The following is a 17034-nucleotide window of genomic DNA, read 5'->3' as shown; positions in this document are numbered from 1 at the left end:
GAATGTTGATGATTCCATAGAGGAAATGAAGGCTCACTGGTGATTTGGAAAAAAAATGTGAATCTCATGCTGTGGCCTTCACAGTCACCACATCTCCTCCCAGTGAACACTTGGAGTGACATGTTATGCTCATTTCACTCTACATAATTTTAGCTCTGATTTTCCAATCGCCAACAGTTTTTGGAGATTGAAGAGAAAAGCTCCAGGTCACAGATAAATCAGCATTCGGTCGTTATTCATGACTCACTGATGCAGCGCAGACGCCCGAGAGAAATCCAGCAGCATAAATATCTGGACTTGTCAGGGAGTCCAAATCCAGTAGAGTGAAAAGTTGTAACCTGTTTGGGAAAGAGTGTGGCGACCAATGAGAGCGCAAGAGCTGCAGAACATCAGCGCCTGCTCCTGCGTATCCCGGTCCGTTCTCTCACCCATACTCTGCTCTGTTTGCTCCTTGTTTTTTCCTGCAAATCAGCACAATCAACTCGGATCACTCGTTTCTTGTCGAGATCCATTTTGGGAGAAAAAAAGAAAATCCTGCACAGTATCACATCATTTCCTGTTTCACTTCCCCTGTGTTTTTATGACACAATGTTGCTGGGGATTCCTCCTGATGAAAGGTCTGGTAATGTGTGATCCCCTGTCCCTGACCAGTTGTGTGAGGATTTCAAGATTCCAGATTACAAGACAAAGTTGCGTAGTGTGAACAGAACAGATGCAGCACCATCATCTAAACACTAAATGAGGTCATCTATTTTTGAAGAACGTTGTTCCCTCCCTCCAGTGGAGAACTTCACACTCAGAGAACCTCTGACAAAAAGCCGTCATAGCGGTCTAAAGACTTTTAATGCGTCACCTATCTGTTTGTCTGTGGTGGACTGGAGGAACGCTAGACACATGTTAGAAAATGCTGCTGCTGGAACAAACGGGTACAGTCACATGACTCCGGTGCGTCCCTCCCTACATCGGCTCCCTGTTAGATTTCAGAGTGATATTAAGATTTTATTGCTGACTTTTAGAGTCTTAAATGGACTCGCTCCCAGTTATATCTCAGATTTACTGACATGGTTTGTTCCCACCTGAGAACTGAGATCTGTGGAAGGAGCCCTGCTGGTCCCCCCAGGTCAAGGTTTGTGACTAGAGGTGACCGGGCTTTTGTAATCAGAGCACACCCCTGCCCCGCCACCCCCCACTCTGGAGCTCTCCCTCCCAGCTGAAATCAGACACTCTAACTCATTAACTTCTTTTATATCTCTTCTTAAAACACATCTTTTTGTCTCTGCCTTTGGTAATGTTTCGTATGATTTATTTATATGGTTTTAACCATAATTGTTCTTCCTACATATTCTATTGCCTCTCTTCCCCTATTGTCCTATTGTCAGTTTCCTTTTGCATAATTCTTGGCATGTTTTGTTTAATCTGTTCTGTTCTTTGTACTTGCTCTTATTCACATATGTGTATAAATATATATATATATATATATTATACAACAGTTTTACCTGTTACTGTTGAACCAGATGAATTCACATTGAAATCCTATAAAATAGATGACTGCTAAACCAGCTTAGCTTCTGTAGAACTATATGTTGTGTTGATGTTGTGACCCTCTTGACCTTGTGTCTTTGTGTGTGTCAGGTGATGGTGTTCGTCCATGCTCGTAACGCTACAGTGAGGACGGCCATGGGGCTGATCGAGATGGCAAAGAACCTTGGAGAAATAACCTTCTTTCAACCAGACCAGGGTCCAGACTACGGCCAGTGTGAGAAACAGGTAGAGAAGCTTTCAACAATCTTTATTCCCTAAAAGCAGAAAATCATCAGTATATTATTTCAGCTTGTTAACAGTGTTTAGCAACATTGTTTTCCTATTCTCATAGAGGACATTAGATAGTGATATTATTCCGTCAAATGTTTTGATAGTCTTCATAGTCGTCTGAAGCCATATGGATGTATATATATATATGCTTAAAAACAATGCAGTTAGCATTGGCAGCGTATCTGAAGAGGTATTTTGTTTTTTCCAAGCTTGAAAGTTCAAGTGCTGGGACATAAAAAAATCAGACGTTCTGGTGTGATGCTGGTTTCCAAACTGATTAGAGAAGAAACAGCAAGAGGCTTTTTTTTTTTATTCTTTTCCTTTTCAAGACACAAATCTGCAGAAACAAGCTGCACAAGCAAAAGACAGTAACAACGTGTCAAGTAGGTTTGGACACAAAAGGCAGAGTAACGCCACAATTTAAACAGCAAAATGTTCCCTTTATTTCAGTGGAATCAAACCATTAAAATCAATCTGTGCAATTTAAGTTCAGTCAACGTTGACACACTAATTTGTGCAGCTACAGAAGCAAACCACCCTGAGAGAGCTAACCTGAGGCTGTCATGGCCTGTTAGCTGTTTTACACCATCCACTTTTATATAACTGTCCTCTGTATAAACTGCTCCACAGAAGGCATGGCCACATCTCTTCAGTAAACTTGTGATAATAATCCGGTTAGAGACCTTGCTAGCTCACTTGCTGTGTTGGCAAATTGTTGTGGCTCTCTTGTGCTAATGTGTTTCCAGCTGGTTAGTGTTTCAGTGGTTAGCTTGCCAACTACAGTGGTTCGTTAACTACCCCAAAAAGTAGTGACTTAGACCAGGAAGACATGTTACGTCCGTCCTAGGGGAAACCTAAACATGAAGGAGTGACTTCCCCTTCTCCCTACTCCCAAGGATGTCCAGTACCACCACAATTTGCAGTCAAACAGAAGTATTTTTATTTACAAGTGTGGGAGGAAAAGGCATCGGGGTGAGCAAAGCCGAAATCAACAAAGAAAACAATCTGGAGGTTTAACCTCTATCTTACCTAAAAGAAAAACAAAAATGAAATACAGGACTCTTATCTGCTTCCCTAATAGGAAATCCGGAGAAGGGAATGCGCAAAAGAAAAAGGCTTCTCACCCCTACAGATACCACGGCTGCTTTTTACAAGGTTCTTTGCACAATGGATCACGCCAGTCAGCTAAGTTAGCTTACACACTGCACCAGCAACAACTGCACCTCTCAGAAAAGGCCTAGCACCGTCTGGTTGGGAGTCGGGGGAGAGCGAAGGCGTAGCTGGCTTCGGCAGATGCCGTTTGTCAAAGGAGAGGAGAACAGCACCACCTTCAGGCAAGGAGGGAAAACAACAAAAACACTACGATATAATCATAAATTATGACTCAGACATGCGTCGCACTCAGTGTGTGTAGCCCCATCTACTTTGACTTTGAACTTTGACACACATAGCTTTCCAGACACACAACCCAAACAGAGGAAAAGTCTAAGATGAGGACAGCAAAAAAATGTAAACCTAAAGCTGCATGTTTAGGTCTGAAATGCTTAAAATTGCGACAGAAATCATTTTTCAAGAGGAAATTCTTCTTGTTTAGGACTTGGCATTCATGATTTTTTTTTTTACTTGTATTTATTCAGTGGTTCCCCAAAGGTTAGAGGAGCAAGCTTGTGACCGGAACATCTCTGGTTCAATCCCCAGGCAGGTTTAAATCCGAAGTATTGAAAGTGAAAGAGCAGCACTTATCTAACCCTTAACCTTTAAAATGCATCATTCTTGCTACGTGTGCATCCCCACTACTCTGGAGTTCGAGCCCCTGAAATGGAGACTCTTAGAAACACTGCTTACCCCGCTTTAGTTTGAAAACTCTGAGGTTACGTTTTAGTCTGTACGGACGAAAACAGAGACTTCTGGAAACGATGACACGGACACCCAAATCACAAGGTATCCTTCTCCCTGTCTCTGTTTTCTGCTGCCATGAACACCTTGTACTCATGTGTTCCACCTTGTTGTCAGTCCAAGCAAAAATTTCTCTGGTCTTTCTTTTCATCATTGCTGTTCCTCGTTGCTAGTATTTTCTGCAGCTAGGCAAACAGTACAGAGGAGACAACTGTGCCCTGTGAATGTAAATGATCATGTGATATATGTTTTCAGGTTTTAGAATGGATGGAGATGGTTTCTCATATGGAGATCATTTTCATATTAAAACGCTGAAAATATATCCGTGTAAAGTTAGCGTTTTGTTGCGTGAATTGAACTGACAAAAACCAAATAGAACAGATGTGACTATAGAAATGATGCCCTAGATTTCCTGGTTCACAGCTCATCATTATTGTAACAACATACAACACAGTTTTGGTACGATACTGTACGTGTGTTCAGGCTTGAGAGCAGGACACTGGTTGTGTGCGTGTGCTTGTGTGCGCGTGTGTGTGTGTGTGTGTGTGTGTGTAATTGATGGTCTCTGTGCTGTGAGAGTACACAGAGAGGGAGCTATATTCTCCCCCAGAGGACAGTCAGTCAGATTCCAACTCCCATATTTGAATCTCCTGCAACAGAAGGCAGAGTGATAAATTTAGTAACCTTTTCCTTTGTTCCCTGGGGCTGAGCCAAGATTGATGCGCCTCTAATCTTCCCTCTATTTAAATGGGATATGTATACAAATCAGATCACTTTTCATGCTTTCTAAAACTGGAAATACAGATAAGAGATTATGTCGGGGACAAAAAAAATGGAGAAGTGCGCAGTGGCCTGGTTAGTCTTTGAAACAGTACCTCAAAAGCATTGTGCAACTGTTCCTACAGTGTACGTACATTAATTAAACTGGTTGTGTGTGCACTAACAGTGCATTAATTCACTCCTAGCTCTTCTGCCTGTATCCCAACATAATGAGTATTATCTGCTCCATTAGTCCATCTTTGAGTGTTTGTCGGTCTGCCCTGCTTTGGCGAAGGAAGGGGCATCAGGTTGATTCCACTCTAAGCCCACACAGAGGTAATGCACAGCTTATTTGCACTCTGGAAATTGCCCCCACATTAATATTTATAGGTGTTTTTTAATCTCCAATATGCATATGCAGTAAAATAAAGCACCTCTGAGGTCAGTCATATAATTTAGCATTTATTTATCCAGCTTTAAAAGTCAGGAGTGATTCCACTATATTAAGTCTCGCCTAATGTTATTTAATTGGCTTTATCTCAGGGGTTACAGAGGCTGTCAATCAAGCTTAGAAATCTTAATGCACCCACTCAAATCAATTCTTGTTAAATAGTGTTTTTGGTGAGCCAATGATTATGAAGTGCTGTTGGGTAAATAATGTAAAACATTATCCAAAAGGGCATTTTACACAGCAGCACTTCGGTCCTGCCTTTTGATCATATGTGTACACTTAGCATTTAAATGGTGCATTATAAAGAAAACATTGTGTAGGTGTGAGAGGAGAACAGTTGAAAATGATGCTTTGGCAGCGCCCCCAATTCTTGGGTTGTAATAGCTCTGTCATATACAATTAACATCAGAACATAGAGGTAATACTGCTACTGTTGTACTACTGAGTGTCGGTGGGGAATGTGCTTAAGGTCAGCTGTTGTGGTCAGCACAAACCCGGAGCCATAAGTAAAACACAGAACCAGTGGTGGACTAAAGGTCTCTGAGAGCCGGGGGCAAAAAAATATAACTGGCACCTGGAACATTGAATACCCCCCCATCAGAAGAGAACGATGCATGTCTGGCTTCTTCTTCGATTAAGATTAGCATTCGTTAGGGCAGCCTGTTAATGACACCGGCGAAAGACAGAATGACTGAATGTTCAGAACAACCAGCGAGGAGAACGTTAGAGCGAGCAGCCGTGCTACGAGACTAACGTTAGGCTACTTACATGTTTCAAATGATAAGCCACGTTTGAGGTCGACGAATATTTGTCTGCAAAGTTTGAATGTCACGTTAATTGGTGTCGTCCTTTAGCCTCGAGAAATCATCCCACACTTTGGATTCCCTGCTTGACATACTGGAGTGTGATTAATGTAACTAATGACTAGTAGTAGTCTGGGTCAAATTCCAGTGTAATGAATGTAAGACGACTTTTACAGTAATTATAGTGTGATTACTGAAAATGAACTGGTAGCACAGTACTGTCTCCCCAAAAGAGCCAATCTGTTTGTGGTGCATTTTAAATTACACATTTTAATGTTAATTGTTTGCCTCGTGTTTAACGACCTGAATGTTTGAAGAGGCAAAAACTGAAATCACCAGAAACAAAAATCTCAAAAGAAGACAACCCTCGCGAATACGAGTGCAGCTAGCTATTATTTTCAGAACCGCTCATTTGCCAAAAAATAAAATGAATAACTCATTAATAAAATGTGAGAGAATAGTGAAAAATGTCCTTAATCTGAAGGCGACAACTTCCCATTCCTGTGTTCTCCAGCCAACAGTCTGAAACCCAAAGATTCAGTTTACTATCAATGAGACGGAGCAGAAACTTCTCATAACGGAGAAACTGGAACTAGTGGATGCTGGGTAATTTATATTGAATTCATTTGAAAAGTAAAAAAAAAAGGCAAATTGTTCAGTATAGTGAAATCGCTGCAGTAGATTCTGCTGCACATGATTCAGGGAGCAAATCAGATAGATCCAGATAAACTAGTTCTCATCATCACTCAGTTAACCACTGTTTCTCTGGGCGACGTGGCTCCAGGTTTGCGCCGAGTGTGGGGCCCGAAAAACCTTGTTGACTTAAATGATAAAGTTGAAACTATTCTATACATTTGTTAAACCAACGTTAGTCCGCCTCTTAATGTTTCCTAACTTTCTGACGACCCTGCCTGTGATTTCCTACTAAAGATATTTATTTTAAAAATAGCTCACAAATACATGGTTTCAGGTATTTTCCAAAAAACAGCTGGTAACTGTAGGTTATTCTAACAGGAGGTAGCGGTGTTTGATGGACCAATGTCCACACTGGGTTTATACACATTGGGTGCAGCAGGACGATGTGTGTGGCAGTGAGTCCAGACACCAAAGCTGCTTTACGGCACAGAGATGCTGTAGGTTCATTCATTGTTGGTTTGGTTCTGCACATAGAGAATCTACAGTATTGACGGCTCTGTCTTCTCTTGTCTGCATTTGACTGGATGATCAAACAGTGTAGTAGACAGGTGTGTGCAGAGTTTTGACGCTTAGTTGTTGTTCTTCGGTTTAGGAATGAGGATTTGAAACAGCTACATCTGTAGATATGAATGAGGCTGTAAATGTTTATGATCTCTTCATAAATGTAAGAAATAAAGTCAAAAATAAAACCTACTGTATGTTGCCTGTGCCTCCAGCTCTCCCCACAGAGTTGTTGTATTCAAAAGCCCGTTTGACTTTCATTTGCTCCAACTCTGACAATCTAGCCTCTACCTTCCCCTCCCTTCCTCCCTTCCTCTCCTCTCTCCTCTCTTCACCTCTGCTCCTCTCCTCCCCCTGTCTCTCGTGGTTTTTAATATCCAGCTTTCGGAGATGAAACCGTGCGGCTGGTACCAGAGGACTGCCTGTCCTCTGCACTTTACTGTGGAGCCTAAGAGACACCTTGTGGTCCCACGGGTCCATTACACAGACGATACTGCAGAGCGATCGTGGGTTCTTCAGAGCTGGACAGTAACAGCTGTAGCACTAACTTACAGTGTCAGCGGAGGACACGGCATGCTTATTATAGAACTGTAGGGATGCATATTACTTAAAAAAGGAGTATTAATTAGTGATATGTAAAGGCAGAGAGAGAGAACAGGCTGATATACCTTCACTTTTCTTGTGAGGACGTCTTCTCTGAAAACGCTTTTTAGATGTGCAGCTTTCATGTCTTTTTGTTTGACAAGACGCAGCGATGTAGACACACTGATGCCTGTGATGGTGAAGCCTCCAGGGACTCCACAGCTTCACCAGAGGAGGCTCATTAACGTCTCTTTGCCTTGATTTAGTGCTATTTTTACAAGTCTTGTCCGCTGCCCGTCCTCTCATCGTGTCAGATCTTTGACAACATGTCAACGTGCCACACCAGCTCCCCAGCGCACTGATCAACAACAGTGAGCCACAGCTCAAAGGCTGGTAGAAAACTGGAATGACACAGCGGAGCGACAAACGCACCTTTCACAAACAATGGCTGCCGTAAATAGAAGCAGGGCTTTGTGAAGTAGTGGGACAGAATGAGGAAGACTGAGCACCTCTCCATCCACTCTGCCTATTCTGGTGTTCCAGCTCATCCGCAGTGTCATAGCTTCAGGGGGCGGCCTCACATGTTATCATGGTAATGCGCAGCAAGTCGATTTTCCTCTTTAATTGCTTCTTAATCAGCATTAAAACAGCTGAGTGGAGAGAGAAGTGTTCCTCTGTGCCACCCACCATGTTCAGGAACAAAGGACTGCCGTCATATAGAGAAGGACAACCAACACATAACAATACACTCATGCAAAAAATATGACCTCCATTGGTACTTCATGTATTACTACTGTGTTAAACTTAATTTAGACTTTCAGCCTGGATTTTCACTGATGCAGCTTGGTTATTCTCTGTTTTCACCTCGGCTGCTTCTCGTCTCTGTGACAGTTTAAATGTCTTCTTTACACATTCAAAAAGCAGAACGCCTTAAAAGCAGTTTGGTGTTCAGCAGACACACTTTCAACGTTGTTTAGAGATGTTTTGACAATTTCTTTTTTTTTTTTTTTTGCTTTTCAAACTAGTTGACAATACAAAAGTGAATTTCACGCTTCAGAGACTCGAGCAAAATACACCTGCACCGAAAAAACAGCAGAGAGGAGACGCACGTGTGAGACAATCTGCTTACCTTTCCCGTGGACGCTGACTCCAGCGGCAGTAGATCATCTCTGGAGCCAGACGCAGCACTGGAGTGTCTTGTGGACGTTGGGGGGTCGGGGGGTATTTGTAGCTCCTTGTTAGGCTGCAATGTTGACTAAAGGCTGCATCCAGCCTGCTGAAGTTTAGCACAGGTAAAAAAGAAAAAAAAAACCAGTGCAGAGAAAAAGGACGTGTGTGGGTTTATGTTATATTTACCTGAAGGCGTTGTTATTTAGAGGCAGAAAATATGGGAAGAGAGAACGGACATACAAGTAATGAATGAACCTTATGTATCATCAATTCAGCAGAGGGAATTGACAGCAGCAAATGATATTACAGCAAACTAAATGTATATAAAATCAGCTGTTTTTAGCACCACAACAATATGAAAGACCATTGCGGCTCCGTCATGACTGGAGCAGACCGTTAAATACTGACGAAGTAAGTCAGTAGGAGTTTAATCTGTTTACAACAACAGCGTCATCAAAGATGGCTGAGGATTCAAGAACGACCAAAAATCTCCCACGTTTATTTCTCATAACAACGGGAGACGGTTGGATCTGTGAAGCTGCAGGTTTGGTAGATGGAGCTAAAACAGAACGGGATATGAGGAGAAAGAGGCAGATTGTGATGGAAACAATGGAGTAGAGTGGGTGTGAGTGGAAACTCGTCCTCCCACTCTCTCCCGCCTATCTAGCGTTAACAGCCGGCCTCGTTGAGCACCGAGCGTCATGACTGTCGAGGGCCAGCGAATGAACAACAATTAGCCCCCCTGTGTCAATTTAACAAAGTGAATGGGGAGTTTTGGTGCTCGTGAGAGTCAGTGTCTGTGGTGGCGTTGTGAGACAGAGGCCGTCCATCCCCCACTCTTTGCCACAGAGCCGAGGTATCGTTGCCACGTTTTCGGTGTGATGTTACACTTTGAAATCTCAGCTTTGAAGCTCTGCTCAGAAATACTGAGGCTTCCTCGTTTGTGTAAACGCTTTAGCTTCACTCCTGTGCACTGTTTCTCAAAGCATCAGGGATATGAGTGTTCAAATAAAATCGTCAGAAATGTAAAACCAGTTGGTTGCACCTAGCTGTGTTTAGTGCGCCTCAGAGAGGTTTTGACAAGCAGCTCTGGTGTTAGCTGATGTCCTTTCTGTAGTCACAGCCTTGATAGACAGTAAGTGGAGCTGGCAGCTGGCTGTCTGTGGACGGAGTGAGCTCTGCAGCAGCAGCAGCAGCGAGCGGCAGGGCCTAATGGGACCTGATCAGGAGCTTAGGTCGCTGCCATCTCAGATACAGCCATGGCACAGCAGACATCAGCGCTAACTCACCTTAGATTAGAGGCTGGAAGCACGGCTGTAACACACTCTGACACCTCAAAGCAAAGCCTCAGCCGTAGCATTTCAATTACCTACTTTCCCTGTCTCACATGGATTTCAACAGCACAGAGCACAACCCGGCCCTGAGGACTCTCGCCCGGCCACAGTTCGCCCTGATTTTCATACATATATGGCTTTAGACAGCAGAGCAGGGTTGCTTTTTGTTCTATTGCATCATTTTTATAGGACTGTCATCTGAATAAATCACAGCTCAAAGCGTGGAAGTAGAAGTGGAGGGGTAACAGCACAACAAATACGCTTCCTAATCACTTGTGAAGTAAAGAGGGATTATACTGGATCTGTGAAGAAGATGCCAACGAGTCTTACATACAGTCATACCAAAAAGAACAATCACACTATTAAGACCCTCGATCTTTATTGTTCCTTTTTCTTCCACATGTTTTTTGGCACAATACTAGTCCTTCACTCTTGAGGCTAGAAACATGGCTCCAAAACTAAAAAAAATATGTAACAGTTTTTTTTGAATGGGGAATGAATGATAAAAGCTGCAACACTAAAACGTGGTGAGCAGCTTTCCTGTGCTTCAGCTCTATAAAAAATGGTAGCAATAGCGCCACCATGTGGTGAGAAATCACCTAACAAACATTACAAAATGTTTTGTTTGATTTCTGGGCAACCGCAACAGCAGAACAAAGAACTGCTGTCTGTGGATTCAGTGGATGATACTGTGGATAAGTGGATTGATGTAGGTCCCGCACATTTGTGTCATGAAGATTTTGTGAATTATATGCAAAACGTACTTTTGACTCCCTTTCCTACATCCTTCTTACAAGTTTCACCACAAACAGGACTACAGATTTTCATTGGGTTTCGCCACTAGGGGGCAGTAGGGCGAAGAAACAACAACTGCTTCACAGAAATGAATAGTGCAAACCTCAGCAGCTACCAGCTTCTGCAAATGCAAGTTAGCTCTGCTGCAGCTGCCAGTAAGCTGCAGGAGCTGCAGCAATCACATGCATTTTTTATCAAAATGCACATTCTAGTTCAAAATCTATGACAGAGACTGTCCTCCCAAGAACAATGAAACCATCAGTTTATAACCTACAAAGACCTCTGTCTGCTGAGTGAGTCTTGTCTGTCAGGATGTTATGAGCCACAAAACCTCAGAGCACCTCAATTAGTGTTTGTGCCTGAACGTACCCGGGCTTTAACCACAGCACTGGATCACAGGTCATTTTGGTGATTGTCATTTGGAACAGTTTTGAGGCGCCGACAAACGCCGTCATCCTGTTGATAGAGGTGCCAGGAGGGAAAATAAGTTTCTAAAGCCAAGTCTTGGTTCAGGACCTGCTGCATGAATTAAAACGGAAGATTATATGAAATCATTAAATCCAGATTGGAACATTACGATGCACTTGCATGACATTTTATCTAGTTTTCTGTCACATAGCAGAAGACATGCTGCTGCTTCTGCAAAAGTTGTATACTGAAAGTCTCAGTCCTTCACCTTTATACACAAGGTTTTCGTACAAATCCAAACATCCAGTCAGTGTGTGTGAGACAGAAAGCTGATGGCAGTAATGGGCTTTCTCTTTGTGGTGGAGAGGCCTGCCGGGCACTGACCTCCATTTAGATACCCAGAGAGAGAGATAAAGCCCTGTGATGAGGACTCCCCTCGAGCCCAGCCAGGTCACAGCTCTGCTGTCAGTTACCAGCAGACATCTCAATCTGCCTGACGGTGTGTGCGGTCTCTGAGCTGCACACACTGTCTGAATCTACAGCCAGGGCACACCTGTGCAGGTTATTAGAATCCATGTTAATAGGCTGGTGATACCAGAGACCAAAATGCTTGTTAAGATTCTGCCAGACGACTGTTTATTCAACCGTACCGTAGCCATATGCACTTTGTCATGTTCTTGTAGAGTGTATTTTATTCCAGGTTGTTCCTATTGTTGCTGTTTTTCTGGGAAAAAACAGCAATTATGACTCAGGTCAGTTTCTCCCCTCCTCCTGTTTCTGTGCAGTCCAACGTGATAATGGATCTGGGCTCACTTCCCGTCTTTGACACCCAGAAACTCACTTCCCCTTTCATTCCCTCCAGCGCTCTTCTTTCCTTTTTCTAAACTAACCTCTCTTCCCACCTATTTCAGATCCAGCGCTCCAGAAACAAGCAGATGAAGGAGATTTTCCCAGAAGGCTTTGGGATCCACCATGCTGGCATGCTGAGGTCTGACCGCAGCTTGATGGAGAGCATGTTCTCCAAAGGCCACCTCAAGGTGCTGGTCTGTACTGCCACCCTGGCCTGGGGAGTGAACCTGCCGGCCCATGCAGTTATTATCAAGGTCCTTACAGTTTCTTTGTTTTGCCTCTTGGTTTCTTTCTTTCTTTCTTGCTTGTTATCTGTAAACAAGGCTGGATGACCAGACTTTTAGACTTTCAGCGATCCCACAGGTTTCAGTGACTATGTGGTTTCTTTGTTGATACTCACTGGAACAAAATAGGAATTTAAAAGTCAAAGACCTTAAAGTGGCTCCTTCATTTAGTTCCTAATGAGGATGTAAATCTTTAAGCAGCTCACAAATATCCAGTTTAGTTTTCTTTAAAAAGATGCAGTCATTTCCTAAAACAGCTGGTCACTGTAGTTTTTAACAAACCGCAGGACGGTGTGTGTGTGTGTGTGTGTGGTGTCGGTGAGGCAAAATAAACTACATGTGGCATGTTGATGAAAGAACATGTCACACAGTGCAACAGTGTGGCTCACTGATGTGTTTTAATTGTTAATAAATTTCTGTTTACCAAAGAGTAAGGTCAGTATTGAAATGCTAAATCAAACATTTAAAAAATGGAATTGTTAAATCTGTTGAAAACAAAAACTGTTAATTGAATTTGTTTAAAGTTGCATCAGATCTGATGAAGCCCACAGAGGAAACAATATGTGAACTAACATGTTAACAACCATAACATTAAATGCACAGTCTTATCTATGACAATAGCCTTTACCCTACATACGGCACTGTTACCATAGCATTAGTTTCCATAGTACATTTATGATTTTCCAAACTGAACATCGAATGTTTTAATGACATGAAATTTTGACTGGATCTAATTACACTCACATTTAGCTGTAAATTATTAACAGTATTAAATACTGAACTCTCCTGTTGTTGTTGCAGTGCAGGGAAATACCATTTGTCATGTGGTCATTCTGAGCACATTTTGAACAAGCTGCTCTTTTGTTGTAGTTTTGAAGTATATAATAATAATAATAATAATAATAATAATACATGTTTCCGGACCTCTGGCTCTGCTTCTGTCTCGTGTCTGTCACAGGGAACTCAAATCTACGATGCCAAGCGCGGTACCCTGGTGGACCTGGGCATCCTGGATGTCATGCAGATTTTCGGCCGTGCAGGTCGTCCCCAGTTTGACAAGTACGGGGAGGGGACCATCATTACCACCCATGATAAGCTGAGTCATTACCTGACCCTGCTCACGCAGCAGAACCCCATCGAGAGTCAGTTCCTGGACAGCCTGGCCGACAACCTCAACGCTGAGGTCAGTCCCTACACACCCCCTTTGGTCAAGACTAATATCAGAGTTTCTGCAATGTAATTATTCTTTCAATTCTAGATGCAAAATTTCCTTCTGTCTTTTCTGAAAAACAAAGAAGAAGAAGGGTTACAGATGTATTTTCCTGCTGAGTCAGGAAGTGACAAAGATTTCATCATCCTGTGTGATGTAGGAGGGAACTTAATGATTATAAATCCCTGCGTAATATTTCACCAGGTGCATGTCTGCATTTGTCTGTTATTATTTTTTTATTGCTGTTGAGTAAGAAATCTGCTTTGACATCTTTGTGTAAGACAGATTTCAACACCTCATCATGTTACGTACTAAGGTATTTTAACTGATTCATGATAACTTTAATGTCTTTTTTCCCCAAATAAAATTAAGGTAAAAAAAAAGAAAGTGCTGCTCCCATGGCAACAAAAAACAAAAAGATTATTTTTAGTGCATTCATTCAGTGCTAGTTGACTGAAATATGCTGACACCACAAAGAAAACATTAAGAAGACAAAACAAATAATAAATATCATGAATTAAAGTCATGAAAATAACAAGGTTAGGACAGAAATAGGTGCTGTAGTTTCCCCTTTGAAAATATCAGGTATGTCATAGAAACTTTGGTGGAGGCTTCATGATGAAACACATCATTACATTTGTTGGTCCATTAGTGAAAAATCACCAAACTGTAATCTTTATTCCATTTAGATGAAAACAAACAAGTCTTCACATGTAACTTCTGTCTGTCTGTTTTGTCTTCATTTTCATATGTGTGTGAGCTAAGAAGGGGTTAACATGCGTTGTGATGCAAAGTCTGACAGTGTTGATGGAAGGAGACAGGAACAAGACTGGACTGTTTGTGTTGAGGCTGCAGTTTCCTCCAGAGTCCACTAGATGGAGGCAGAGACCGATGACGGTTTGACTGTTTCTTGTGGCGACTGCTGTTTCAGGTCGCCCTGGGGACGGTCACCAATGTGGAGGAGGCCGTGAAGTGGCTAAGTTATACTTACTTCTATGTTCGCATGAGGGCCAACCCTCTGGTGTACGGCATCAACCACAAGGCTTACCAGGTAAGTGATCAACGAGTATGATGAGGGAAGTACATCAATAACAATTAAAATAATAAAATGGTAAAAATCTAACTTCAGTCTTAACTTCACTGTGACTGGTTGAGCAATTCATATGGAACATTTCAGATATTTTCAGTTTTTCCTACATAGAAGGAGAAAGTGAAGTGTGATATTCTGATATTTTGTCAGTATGTATAAGTGCTGTCTGAGACTGTGTCATTATGGGGCAATGAGTGTAGACTGATGAGGGAAAAATGGATTTAAATGATTTCAGGCTGCAGCATAACAAAATGTTAAAACAGTGAAGTGGTCTGAATAGAGTGTGAATGCACTGTGGGTGGTTTCAAATCAAACACTGACACCGTTTCAGATGGATCCCTCCCTGGAGCTGTACAGGAAGGAGCTGGTGGTGGAGTCTGGGAGGAAGCTGGATAAGGCCAGGATGATCCGCTTCGAGGAGCGCACCGGCTACTTCGCCTCCACCGACCTCGGCAGGACTGCCAGCCACTTCTACATCAGATACAACACCATCGAGGTAGAGTGCGAGTGTGTGGGTTTCACCACATCACTGTGGGCCTTTCCAACTGGGGTGTGAGATCACTGTTTATTTGCCAAACAAAGGATAGATGTGACAACTGTCAGCTGTCATATCTGTGGTATCGTGAGCCACACCAGTTCCTCCCTGAACACAACTTCATCATATCTATCAATCAATGAATCAGTCACCAGCGCAGCATGATCCCAATACACTTTACAACTTCACAAACACGTGGTTCAAAACAGACAGCAAGCAAATCAAATATTCTAAAAACAAAACAGACACATTAAAACATCAGTGTTAGACGGATGTTTAAATATAGATAAAGGTTCCAATGAAAACCACCACGTTAGAAACCAAGTTTAACCCAATAAAAAACCTTTTAGTGAGTCAGTGTTGGGACTGAGAGTCCGGCTGTGTCCCATTTATCAAACACAGCGCCTGCAACGACAGAACAAGCTCTGTGTGTTTGTGTCAGAGAGAAAGCGGGACTAGTTTATTTGAAACACAGGCAAACTGTTTGGCATTACACAGGAGAAATGTGTGTCTGTAATATATCACACATTTGATTTGCTGCTGAGAAGAGCTAATGCTAATGCTCCTCCTGCACTAAACTGTTCAGCAGCTACGTTTGTTTTGTTCTGAAGAAATTCATGCTGCTGGAAAAATGTCTTTTTCTTACTCACTTACAATCAAGTTCCTCTACAGCCGGGGGGGGGGGGGGGGGCAGATGTTTCTCTCAGTGTGGTTGATTACTGCCCAACTGGGCCCAGAGTCTGAGCCAAGATATAAAGACAACAATAAAGCAGCAGTTCACAGAGTTCAAATCTATTCACAGAATTGAACTGATCATTTTTAAGAGCTGATGACCACAAACACAGTTGACAAATGTGTAGTTCATATTTTTTTAGTCTCCTGTACTTTTAAATGAAATATCAATATTCTGCAGATGCGTCTATCATGTCTTATGTTATTTTAACCTCACAGATTAAAGAAACTGATTCACTGTTGTTCAGCTCTCTTTTTTCTCTTATCTGTTTTCTCTGTCTGTGCAGACATTCAATGAACTCTTCGACTCTCAGCGGACAGACGCTGATATCCTCAGTATCGTGTCCAAGGCCGAGGAGTTTGAACAGCTGAAGGTGAGAGGTCGTCCCGACTACAACCGCCGACACTTCAGTGAACGTATTTCCATTTGTGATCCAAATGATGGTTTAAATTTAGAGCGATCATTATAAACCTCGTCCGGTTCTTTATTACGTCCACACCGGAGGTCTGCCCACGCTCTTATCCACCCAAAACTCTGTTATCGCATCAAAATATGAGTGTGTTCTGTGTGTTTGGAGGTTCGTGATGAGGAGCTGGAGGAGCTGGACCAGTTGCTGTCTAACTGCTGCGAGCTGCCGGCTGCAGGCGGCGTGGAGAACGGCTACGGCAAGGTCAACATCCTGCTGCAGACGTACATCGGTCGAGGGGAGGTGGACAGCTTCTCACTCATCTCAGACCTGTCGTATGTGGCGCAGGTGAGGCAGAAGCAACAACACACACATCACCATAATATATACCAATATTGAGGAAAGCAAACCATCAAATGACACATATGATTATAATATCGTAATTTATCAAATTAATTAGGTCCTTGTAACAGTTGGAAATACTGTTAATAGACCTGAGTAACAGGCTGCAGGGCAAATACTGGACAAACCAAATGAGCCACTTTGTGTTTGATTTGGTTTTGTTTTGAGGTTTGGATACACAGAGATACTTTGGGATTTGGCTGTTAAACACTGTTTCCATTGCTGATTAATATGAGTTATTTACTGAGTAATTGTTTGGTTTATAGAAGTTCAGAAAACAGTGGAAACACGCCCATTTCCTAAAGCCCATGCTGACAT

General features: G+C 42.5%; 1 protein-coding gene across 1 annotated transcript in view; it reads left to right on the top strand.

The window, feature by feature from the left end:
* ascc3 (activating signal cointegrator 1 complex subunit 3) overlaps positions 1-17034 on the top strand; it is a 162495-nt gene that overhangs the window by 102430 nt on the left and 43031 nt on the right. The window contains exons 14-20 of the mRNA XM_056380794.1: positions 1633-1767; positions 12119-12310; positions 13299-13523; positions 14482-14601; positions 14972-15136; positions 16195-16281; positions 16486-16662. Of these exons, the coding sequence (XP_056236769.1) occupies positions 1633-1767; positions 12119-12310; positions 13299-13523; positions 14482-14601; positions 14972-15136; positions 16195-16281; positions 16486-16662 (1101 nt within the window). The remainder of the gene's footprint in view (positions 1-1632; positions 1768-12118; positions 12311-13298; positions 13524-14481; positions 14602-14971; positions 15137-16194; positions 16282-16485; positions 16663-17034) is intronic.

This window comes from Seriola aureovittata, chromosome 7 (assembly GCF_021018895.1).
Source record: "Seriola aureovittata isolate HTS-2021-v1 ecotype China chromosome 7, ASM2101889v1, whole genome shotgun sequence".
NCBI classification, from domain to species: domain Eukaryota; kingdom Metazoa; phylum Chordata; class Actinopteri; order Carangiformes; family Carangidae; genus Seriola; species Seriola aureovittata.
The sequence above is the reverse complement of the archived record's forward strand: the minus strand, read 5'-3'. Positions and strand labels throughout refer to the sequence as shown.